The sequence below is a fragment of the Ctenopharyngodon idella genome, chromosome 13 (genome assembly GCF_019924925.1).
Source record: "Ctenopharyngodon idella isolate HZGC_01 chromosome 13, HZGC01, whole genome shotgun sequence".
NCBI lineage: Eukaryota > Metazoa > Chordata > Actinopteri > Cypriniformes > Xenocyprididae > Ctenopharyngodon > Ctenopharyngodon idella.
In genome coordinates this window covers 7,812,857-7,824,901 of record NC_067232.1, presented here as the reverse complement: position 1 = coordinate 7,824,901, position 12,045 = coordinate 7,812,857, and the positions used below count along the sequence as shown (strand labels likewise).

General features: G+C 36.0%; 1 protein-coding gene across 22 annotated transcripts in view; it reads right to left on the bottom strand.

Annotated features, from left to right (window-relative positions):
- Positions 1 to 12,045, bottom strand: part of camk2g2 (calcium/calmodulin-dependent protein kinase (CaM kinase) II gamma 2) — a 68,606-nt gene that overhangs the window by 5,242 nt on the left and 51,319 nt on the right. For 4 of the 22 annotated variants that reach the window (XM_051916287.1, XM_051916289.1, XM_051916294.1 and 1 more), the window contains 5 exons: positions 11,675 to 11,715; positions 7,728 to 7,805; positions 5,536 to 5,580; positions 5,098 to 5,152; positions 2,175 to 2,279 (listed from right to left, as the gene is read on the bottom strand). In XM_051916287.1, the coding sequence (XP_051772247.1) occupies positions 2,175 to 2,279; positions 5,098 to 5,152; positions 5,536 to 5,580; positions 7,728 to 7,805; positions 11,675 to 11,715 (324 nt within the window). Of the gene's footprint in view, positions 1 to 2,174; positions 2,280 to 5,097; positions 5,153 to 5,535; positions 5,581 to 7,727; positions 7,806 to 10,935; positions 10,969 to 11,674; positions 11,716 to 12,045 lie in introns of all 22 variants that reach the window. The other 18 variants (XM_051916291.1, XM_051916296.1, XM_051916290.1 and 15 more) reach the window with 9 other exon arrangements.

Below are 12,045 nucleotides of genomic sequence, written 5' to 3'. Positions count from 1 at the left end.
ACCAATTACATTTGACAAAACATGCAGTATTCACCAGAAATTACTGTGTGATACTACATGCCACAATGAAATACGCTCAAATTCACCTTCCATTTCTACTGTGATAAGAATTTTTAATTGAAATTAATAACATTTAACATCCAGTTCATTCATTATTTGATCAGGAAAATGTCTACAAAACTATTTTTATACAAAATTGAAATAAAACTATGTATTTAGAATGTTATATTTAATTGTATTTTATTATTATTTATTTTCCATTTCAATTTTAAGCTAGTATTCTATTCCAAGCATAAGCACAGTCACTAATTCATCTAGATCAGTGGTTCTCAACCAGGGTACCGGGGCCCACTAGAGGGCCTCAGTAAATTTCCAGGTGGGATAAAATTAAGTCATCCTGTATTAAGAATTAGATATAAATTAATAAATTATTATCATATTAAAATAACCAAACTCTTAATCTAAATAAAAATTCTAAAAACAAAAATCAAGATGCAATTACTGCATACTTTTTATTGCTAAATTTTTTCTTATTGTAGAACACAGTTCTTGAAATTTCTGGAATCATAAAATAATCGTTAATTTACTATAGCAAGAGTATAGTACCAACAAGCAGCTTTGTCATACAGCAGAACTATTTGCTGAGATATCTTATATATCTTATAATGTGGGGGAAGGGGGTTGAATATTGTATTAGACAATGAAGAGATTTTGATCCCAAAAGGTTGAGAACCGCTGATTATACTGCATGCCTCATAAATTACCAAGCTACTGCAAACCATGCTTAACCACTACAACTGCTATTCACTGCATGTCTCACAAAAAACACTGCAGACACAAATCCAGTAATTGGATAATTACTGATTTTGATTAATGAACAGATTAAATACACAATAGCAGATGTGATAAATATGTATGAAAATTACAGTATGTTGAAGAAATACTGCAACATACTGAATCAGAGAGCTGGCAGTGTTTGTTCTAACAGTCCAGCAGATGGTGGCAGATCTCATGGGTTTGTCTTTTTTTTTTCTTTTCTTTTCTTTTTTGTTTTTTCAAACAAAGACCTGCAGTAGTCTGGTTCAGTGGTTTGAGCAGTCGCTGAACTCAACATGCAGCCAAGACAGAGCAGATATGTATAGGCAAGACGGCCTGTGTTATGACGATGGCAGTAATCTATATACAGAACTGGCATAAGCAGTAGAAGTTAATGAAGAACACAAGAGGAGTAATTGTCATACTGAGTAGATCTAAGCACAGTGTGTGCATGTGTTGAGAGATGTTTGGCGTGTACAGTCCCAGCACGGGCCCTCTGCTCATCTGTCACACTCAAAGTATTCAGTGTCACACAGATAAATAAATGAAAAGGTCACTCTGACTGAGAAGGTCAGTGCAATTCTTTCCATGTCAGAGGTGAGGACGTACATGAGTAAAAGGGCAAAGATGGTGGACTGTGAGAGACTCAAAATCAGGTAAAGTGACAATCTCAGTCCTTTATTGCTGTGCAGATTACAGCAGATTATGTGGAGTGCATCTTGTTTGCAATGACTCACGAAAGCTATAAAAGTGCCACATTATTGTCTTGAAGGGGTCATATCATAAAGAATCAAATGTTCGAGATGAACTACAAAAGCACACTGTAGCTTTCATTTTAGTTTCATTTACTGAAACTAAGTAGTACATGTAGTAGTAAATGACTCAATCTAAACGTGCACAAATTTCTGGCATCACACAGATGAACACTCACATCAGAAAAACTAACAATACAAAAACAGTGGACAATTCATAAAGGCACAGCAATAAAAATAAACCATTTAAAGGTCAGAGACAGGGTGGAAAATGTAAATCAAAAAGCTGAATTTTTGCTGAAAAACAAAAAACAAAACAAAACAATGATAAATCAATAATAAAAATAAAATGTATGATATGACCCCTTTCATACTGACACCAAACCACAAGATTAGGGCATTTAACAATGTAGATGTCCAGTGAGTCTATCTCAGCCAGATATATTAATGTAACGTATTAAGTAATGACAAGCTTAGAAAGGTGAAATACTCTAAGTTAGCAGTGGGAACAGTAGGAACGGAAAGAATGTGAGGTAGAGATCAGATGAGTCCAAGAGGGAGTTGTAGGACCCGCTGATAAGGTCACTGCTGTAGCAGTTGACTTACTGGGTAGTGGGCAGGGGGGGGAGGCCTCGGTCTGAGGAGCCGGCTCATCGGAGCCACTGCATTGGCTGACCACTGCACTGTCATTGCTAGCCTCGCCCACCAATACTGACACAGACAATCGGGGGAAAAATGTGACATTTGTTGTGGTAAGTTATACCACAAGGCACAAACCTTTTTTCCAGTTTGCTTTTTGTGCTATATTTATATGTGGAAATGATGACAATTTGCATGATTATCATCCAAAAATATCAACAGCACACACTACACAAAAAAAACACTCATGCTAAGACATAATGTGCATGCAACATAAGAGCAGAAAACAATATAAAGGTAATGTTATGTGGGGAAAAAAAAACAAAAGCAATATTTTCTAAACCCTAAACTCTCTAATACCTCTATACAAGGACATGTTGTACAACTGTTTGTTTTAGAAAAAGCTGAAAGACTTCTCTGTCTGGGACATATTTGCACCCTAGTATAGAATGTGAGATCTCTGGGCCTCTCTGCTATGACGCAAGTGGATCATTTCTAAGGTTTAACCCTCAGAGACCTACTGTTGGAAGAACTGCAATGGTTATTTAAAAAATATATATTTTCAGGATAAAACCATTTAAAACGGGTAAAAACATGATGACAAGAGTGAATAATTTAATTAAAAATACAGTGATGGCAAAGCTGAATTTTTAGCAGTCATTAACTCCAGTCTTCAGTGTCACATGACCCTTCAGAAATCATTCTAATATACTCATTTGCAGCTCAAGAAACATTTCTTATCAATGCTAAAAATAGTTGTGCTGCTTAATATTTGGAAACTGTGATACAGCGTAGATGAATTTACAGTTCAAAAAAAGAACAGCATTTATTAAAAATAGAAATCTTATGTAACATTATAACTGTCTTTATTGAAAACTTTGATTAATTGAATGCATCCTTGCTGAATAAAGTATTAATTTCTTTAAAAAAAAAAAAAAAAACACTTGAACAGTAGTGCCTATCAGTATCAGTGCTTAGGTCTCTGAGGGTTAGATCTCAGTATATTGACTATTGAGCGTAACTGACCATCAAGCTTAGATTAGTGTCAAGTAATGAATGATCCTAAAGCTCTACTGACTCATTAAACTTCTGCTTGTGTTTCCCAGATTGAATAGAAATGATTAAAGTAAGGTAATCTCATTATCTAACAGCCCTCAAAAAGCAATATAGAAGCTCAGAAAAGCTCAGAATTTATCAAAAAGGCCCATCAGATGATTAATGGTGCCATGGTTGTATATAATTGAGTTGAACCCATTGTGCAATATTGCTGTGCGGTAATGAACCACCATGTGACTCTACTAGACAACATACTGAGATGTGATACAGAGGCTCAATAATTCTCAGAAGGGGTATTTGTTGCCTGTAAAGGTCAGTGCTGTAAAACGAATATTCCCTCAGATATTGTGGACATTCATTACACAACACAAAACTTTGTGATTCATCAGTGTCATGGTAACTTTGGCATTCACAGCACGGCTCCTTTTCATAGCAAAGCTTGTGCTGATTCATGATAGCAAATCAGTTAGTCTGACCCTGTTTTGGTCCTTTATACTACACAATAGCTGCTGCTTTAGTGACCAGCAATGTATCTACAGCTGACAAGCTGGCTGTCAACACACACGCAAAGCAATTATCATACCATGAATGTCCTTTCACCACACAGGAATTAATCTCACTGTCAATCTCTCACTACATATATCTGTATAATATTTATTCCCTCTGGCCCTCATTACCACTATTTGGGAAAGTGTACAACCCTTGACCCCATTCATATCTGGTATTAATGTCCGTCCAAAGCATTTTGCGATCCCTTCATTGAAACCACATACAGAGGTTGTCAGAAACGTGTTAAATCTGTAGTATAAACACCAAATAAAATGCATCCTAAAGCATTCTTGACAAGTTTTCTGTTACTTTGGGGGGGGGACAACGCAAATACATAGAGCTCATCAACGGAAGGTCAACCGTACTTGACACGAAACAACAAATATCACTGGTTCATATTTGATGTGCTCTATGTATGTGTGTTGATCAATGTTTATATGTAAATAAATGCCTAAATAAAATCTGTTCATCATATTAACCAATCGTGTCTCTTCAGAAGACTTGGAATAAACCTCTCGATTCATATGCATTTCTTTTACCATCTCTTTACAAACTTTGTAAAGCATCAATGTTTTCATGTATCGGATTTTCAACGGAGGGACAGAAATCTTTTGTTTCATTAAAAATCTATTTATTTGTGTTTAGAAGATAAATTAAAGTCTTATGGGTTTGAAACGATGTGAGGACGAGTAAACGCAATTCATAATTATTTTACGTTTTGGCAAATTCATATGAATTCGTACAAATTTCTTTCATACTTTTCATAAATTCCCAACTCGTAAAATAGTTCTCTGATTTGATTGGTTTGGTAAATGATGACAATTTTCATGTTTGCGTGAACTATCCCTTTAAGTACTTTTGAAAAATATGTGAGGATGTTTGTACAATAATGATAAAATTGTACTTATTCTATCAACTTCTATTAGCTAAATCAAATGAATATTTGATGTCAGACTGCTTGGTCATACAAAAATCAGTAATAATAACAATATTTGCAAAAGGAATATTTGGAAATCTATAATGGATTTTTCCTACCGACACGCTAAACCAAATGTTTTTTATGAAGTATCTTTTGCATGTAGTCAGAAAATCAGAGATTGTGCCCACAAAATCTGTGGTCACAGGACAGATGTAAATATCAGGTGTAAACATGGCATTAGCTTTACTAATGACCCGTTTAAGTAACATTTGCATTCTGAATGCACCAATACACAAACACCCTGTTCTGTAAATCCCAGAGAACAAGAGAAAGACATGCAGAGTACATGAGGAGTTGATAGTGTACCTTTCCTATCTTTCATGTCCTCCTCTTCTGTGGTGTTACAGCTCTCTGTAGACCCCTGTGACGAGAGAGAGAGGCAATATGCAAGATGGAGGGATGGTTGTATGAAGGTGGGAAGACGGAAAAAGAAGTACAGAAACAGGTTTGCAGACAGGGTCTATAAACCATGTGGAACAATATACGGTGCACACACTGTAAACCAGCAAACACACACACATAAAGAATCACCCGCAAGCACAGATATACCCCAGCACACCCTCACACACACACACACACACAAACCCCTCACAGGAACACACCAAGCCCTGCACAAACCAGCCAATCAAACATGAGGGCAAGACCCATTCATCTGAGTGATATTTGTGAAAGTTTGGGGTTGTGGTTTTAGGAAGTAGCTCTAATGACCCGTGTTCAATGGCAGAGCTAAAAGAGGTGGCTTACCTTGATGCCATCGGCTGGATTGTGCACGACAGTGGTCTGTGATTCCTGGGGGAGGCAGGAGAGAGTTTACCATGCAGGGCAGAGGGAAGAGGGTGAGGGGACCCTAACTCCACAACTAGCATGATGTGACTGTACGACTGTCATGATCGGCAGTAGCATTGGAGAATTCTGCATTTGTTCCTTGAGCTATTAATGTTATTCAGTGGCCCCAAAATGTATTTGGGAACATATTTTAAACTTTAAAAAGTATGAATTTCATTGCATTAGATGATAAAATTTACAAGTGGTATTTAATATTGGTTGTTTGTTGTTATATTTTTTTTAATTTATACTAAATAAATAAACGTGCTTGTGATATAGTTCACTAAAATAAATGGCACTTGGTTATGGTATTTTGTTATATCATGGACATGTTACACTAATAGCCAAAAATGACAAAAATTAATACATAAATAAAATAATTAAAAAATAAAATAAATTAAAAAATGAATTCATTAAATGAATGGGAATAAATAAAATAAATAAATAAATGTCCTTATGCTAAAATGTCCTTTTTTTTTCTCCATACTATTAAAGTCAATGGTGCCCCACAACTGTTTGGTTACAAACATTCTTCAAAATATCGTCCTTTGTGTTCAGCAGAACAAATAATTTTATACAGGTTGTGAACAACTTGAGGGTGAGTAAATGATGATAGAATTTTCATCTTTGGGTGAACTATCCCTTTAAAAAGGAATCCCACATATAATACAATGACATTCATTTATGTTCAAGTGTAGGTTAGGTGTCCAAATACTTTGAGGTCCCTGTATACAATAACTATAATGTTTTGTAAAGAAAGACATCATACAAAGGACTTGAAGTTCAATGGATATGCATGCAAGGATTGGGTACTGTTAACCACAGAAACACAGTGGAAAAGGAAGTATTCAATAGGCTTAAGAAGTCTCTCTCCATGACCAACCCCAGTCACCAACAGCACACAGACATAACAGAAATGATTAACACTGCACAGACGGTTAGCTTTCAATGCCACAGTATGTTATTTCTCCTGAAAACGCAAAGCATTGATCCCACTTTTGCACACACACCCCACATATAAACAAACAGTCTTTCGCACTGGCTCCTACTTTATTTCCACCACCACTAACACAGCACCCTCTAATAAGCAACCTGTGAAGGCAGACCTGAAGATGCAGTCCCTACGTGCTGAGAACCAATTACAATTTCATTTCCTTTTGACGCATTTCTGGGGAAAAAAAACCCTCCCCATCGCCTATGAGCAGCACAAGCAACTTGAAGGTCTGGGCTGTGAGCAGGATGGGTGTACTGGTCAATCACAGAGATAGGGACACTGTAGTGTCCAAAAGTCTGAGACTTCACTGAAAATTTAAAACACTGGCAGAAATGTCACTAAGGACAAAACCAAACACTAAGAAATACTGAAAATAATACTTAAATAAAAGTAATTAAATAAAACATTACATATCAATTAAATATTTAGATATTTAAATTCCTTTTATTCACTTTCTCAGGCTGCTAACATATAATGATCTTAGACTTTCAGACCCCACAGTTCCTTGACTGGATGTGTGTCACTTGACCCTCATATTTTTGTCAGAACTGAAGTACCTCTGAAGTAGCACTATGTCCTCTGAAGGCTGTGAACTGTGTAAATGAGCAATTACCCATAATGCAAAGTTAGGGACTGCATTTTCAGAACAAACAGAGCAGCTCTGCTTCCTGACATAAAAAGATCCTGTTTTACCCTTGGAGACTCGACTGTAAGTTTAAGAGAAGATGCAACCAGGGTTTATCTACATATTACTAGCCTAAGAAATTTTTCTCACACTTAAATATGATCAGATACTGAACAAAAAGAAAGGTTTTTTGAAACTGGCGAAAGTACAGGGTTTGTCTGCTAAGCTGTCAAACTTCTACTGCGAGTTTGTTTGGGTAAAATAGGAAGTCAGAGAGAAATCCACAGGCACAAACCAGATGTTTTAGTTCAACTCATCAAAAACCATGAGTAACGTCACACATCTTCATCTGAGTGGATTGAGCGATGGGTGGTGGAAGTCAAAACAACAGGTATGGGACAAACTGATAAAGCCTTTTACTAAACAAAGACTTAAGGACTAAGAAAAGGAAAGACTATGGAGTGAAAGAAATAAAAAGTTAAGATGAGGTACCATTGGTGCAGTGGATGATATGCTGCTGTCTTTGGTGCTGCTGCTTACTACACTGTTTTTGTTGTTGTTTGTCTGTGGCTGGGGCAAAAAACAAAAACAATGACAACACAAAATAAACAGAGCCATTCCAAGAGGGTCCTCGCACCATCGGTGCTCGGGCCCTAATGATTTCTGTTCAGTGCAGTTCAAGCACTGACAACCTCAGCTCATTCTAGACATGTCGAAAAGCCACAGTACAGCATGAAAGGGGATCTTTATGGGTAAATTAGCTTAGAAGTAAGACAACACTCCTGTAATGTGCCCTAGAGCACTTTTAATGATGAAGTTTCAGCTGTACTTGAATTAATGAAAGGCGTTCAACTGGATGTGCTTGTTTTTGTGAGAGGTACACTGATTGTATGGAATTACAGATACAAACTTCTGATAGTGAGTAATACTAGAGAAGAGCCTACAAAATAAAAAATAATGAAAAAATTCTCACATAATCTGTAAAATCGCATTACAATTCTTGATAAAAACAAATAAAAACATGGTGGGCTGTACAAAAGGACACAGTAAGCTTCCTTTACATGGTTATGTTCCTTAAAATTCGGCAGAGTGGTTTTGGAACTGTTCAGTAATCCTAAAATATGACTACAAAGAATAAGTATATTTTGTTTACATTTATTCTACCTTATTAAATAACAACAATAATAATAATTTCAATAAATGTGAATGTAAACATCTTTCAAACTTTTATATGGAGAGACATTGTTACAGTGCTGATAAACATGCATAAATACTAGTAGGATTTCTACATATTTTAATATCTATGAAGATGGATACAACGGTCAAACAAAAAGCAAACAAAACAAATATCAAAGAAAAGTTTCAAGGCTACAGATAAAATATTTGGTATTTACAGAAATATTTAAATATACTATTAAATATACATGTTACTTTGTTGGCACAGACTAGAGGCCAAAGTTACTGTCAAGGAGTTACGGGACCCTGATAGTCCACTAGTGCATGCAGTGAAAAGCTTCAGCGAGAAGAGTTTCAAACCTTGGACTCTGTAAATCAATGCATGGTACAACTAATGATTAAAAATGAACTATGGCTGACTATAGGAAAGAAAGAAGTGAGGCGGCAGTAAAACAGAGACAATTCTTGAGAAGAATGTTCAAGAATCCTTACAGAAAGGTTCAAACAGGTTAAACACGGATCAAAAAGACTGAAGCAGAACAGCAACTAAAAGTTCATCCCAAATGTTCAACAGCTATAAAGAGAAAGATTTTTTTTTTAAAGAAACTGCTTTATTTATGCATTCAGTCTCAGAAAATTGTCAGTTATTTTTCAACGTTTTTCAGAAGTGATATAGTGGCAGCTAGTTTGTAAGTGACCCGACTTACAAACTAGCTGCCACTATATCACTCCTGAAAAGCGCTGAAAAATAACTGACAATTTTTAAGTGACTGTTTTAAGTTAATATATAGGAAGGGTTCTGATGCAAAAACCTCTAAGTCCATCTTACATGTTTTCTTTTAAATTAGCATTTTTTACCAGGCACCTATGTTTAGGTCCAGCAATTTCACTTTAATGGCAATGAAAAGTTCAGCCAGTTAATGAAATGTCTTGTTTTCAAAAACATTACTTTAATCAATTAATTGGTATTTAACCAATAGTCTTTTCCTGCAAAACAGTCCATGTGTGTGTGTTTTTTTTTTTTTTTTTTTTGCAAAAACCTCTAAGTTCACCTCTTTGGACAACAAGACATAGTAAAACATCCATTTCTATCAGTTTTACATCAGTAAAAGGAACACTGTTGTGTTTACTTGCTACTTGTGAAATCCTGTCATTGCCACTGTAACGATGGACAAAACATGATAAAAAAAAAATTGCAGCTTGGCAATTGAAAGCCGGCTCATACACACCATCATTCATCCTGAAATCATATGATTCAATTTGCATCTTCCAATTGGTTCTTCTGTGGACTCGGAGGCTTTTGCTGACAAAGGGAAGAGGCGTTTAGCGGCCTCTACCAATGAACCGGTATTTCTAAATGGGCTGATGCTGGGATTTAGCAGATTTAAAGCGAAAGTATGGAGGTGGCTTTAGCAGCTCTTGCATCTGAAGTCATGCATTATTATATTTATTATAAAAAATGGCATAACTTCATATAGGATGTTAAAGTTGATCAAATCTTGTGTCCAAGACTCTAATTGGGATCGCTGAAACATTTAAAGGCTCCAATTGGGTGACCTTTAAGTTTATTATTAGATTTCAAACTAACAATTTGATAATGGGAACAATGATAGCCAAGAGCAGGAGTAAAACAGAGGTAAGGGTGTGCATTTGTCTGGACCTGATGAAGAAACTCAAGACATGAGAAATGGGGATCTATGCACAAATGCATGGAAATCCATGATATGGTTAATTAAGCATTTTTATAACCATAAAAAAAAATTAAAAACAGAACAAAAGAAAGGGGAGTTTTAAAGAGTAAATTTAACATACAATATTTTCATTATCGTAACAAGGGGCTCTTCACTTGTTGTTAGGACAAACCCGATGTCACAGCCACTGCAGCTATTGCCATGGCAACAGAAATCGCCTGGCAAACTATGGACTGTGGGAAAAAGGGGAGCTCCACTGAGAGAAAGGCCTGTTTGTCTGTGTCTTTACGCAGTCTGTTCCAATAGCATTTAAATTCTCTCTTTCCTATTGAAGAGCACCAAGTAAGAGCCCTTTGTCCACTCTGAGCAAACTTCAGCCCTGCTTATAATCAGCGGCTACATGCTACTGATTCTAAAGGCCAGTGAAAGCGGAGACAGTCAAGCTGGAGGAAGCTCACAGGGTGTATCAAGGGCTTGCAGATGACAGACCAAACTTAGGTCAAGGAGTAACCCCTTAGACAAAAGCCCTGGTCTGGCTTACAAAGAAAGCACCAAAATGCAATGGGAATGAAAAATGAACTTCAAGGGGAATGGGATTCCAATATAAACGTGTGTATGTAATAAAACAGAGCTGAACGGGTGAACGTGACTCTGTTAATGTTTGATGGTCCTATGATTCACAAAACCCTACGATGAGACAAAAAAAAAAAAAAAAAAAAAAAAAGACCCAAACAAACTCTCGAGCATCTCAACCAAGAAAAAAAGAGAGCCAGAGAGTGAGAAAGTGTTGAGGGAGAGTCAGAAAAAGGGGAGAGACACGGAACAGATCTCACCATCAAATAAACACTGGAGCTTGACTTCCTTTTCTGAACAGGGTGAAACAGAGGAGGGCAAAACAGGGGAGCATAGAAAACAGGCCAGTGAACACAGAAAAAAAATAAAGCTGCTAGTTAGATCCCACAGAGAAGAAAAAGAGGAAAAATAACTACAAGAAGTTGCAAAGCCATGTGTGACATGACAGGGGTGTTTAGTACAGTAGCAACATTTGAAAAGTGTTAAAACTGCTGAAATAGATTTATTGATTCATTTAGGGAAACTGTTGCTTCTCAGTTGCTTGGTGAAAGACTGACAATTCACTGCATGCACAGAGACGGCACAGGGTTGAGTAAGTCTCTCTGCTTCAACAGGTTTTACCATGACTCGGGACTAACAAATGGGCAAATATTCGTCTAAATATGCCGAATGGTTTGGATTGGGCCTCCTCAGGGGGATATTATTCAAGATCACACTGAAATATATCATATAAACAACTAATCATTTTAAATTAGAAACAGAGAGTGTATTTAATGTCTTTGGTTTATGCAAACCATTTGCTGTTAGCTTTACTGTCAGTTCTGTTTATAATAATATGCCCTTAAAAGAACGAAAATAAATATGACAGGAAACAACTTTTAAACATAAAAACTGGGGAAGAACTGTGCATTTGTTTAAGATACAAAAACATTATATTTTATTATGCCAATGCTGATTCAAGAACTTAATGAGATTTATAAAATGTGTGTGGGGGCTTACCTTCACGCCATCAGACTTTTTGTTCAGTAAACTTTTGCATGCTGAAAGATGAGAGGAGAGAAAATGAAACGCTTAGAAATGCTCAAACTTTTGATGAACTGACCACTGACATTTACAAATGTTATTCCTTTAGTGTAGAAACCAGTGATGTTATTCTTAACTAAAACTATTACACATTTTTTTGTGTAATTGAAATCAAACTGAAATAAAATAAAATAAAATATAAATATTAGATGAAAAACGTAAACTTAAACTAGAAAATAAAAAATTAGACGCTGCCTTGGCAACTAACTGAAATAATTAAGTTTAAGTACTAAAATTACTAAGGGCACGTTTACACAACAATAATGTACTAAAAACAGAAAGGTTTT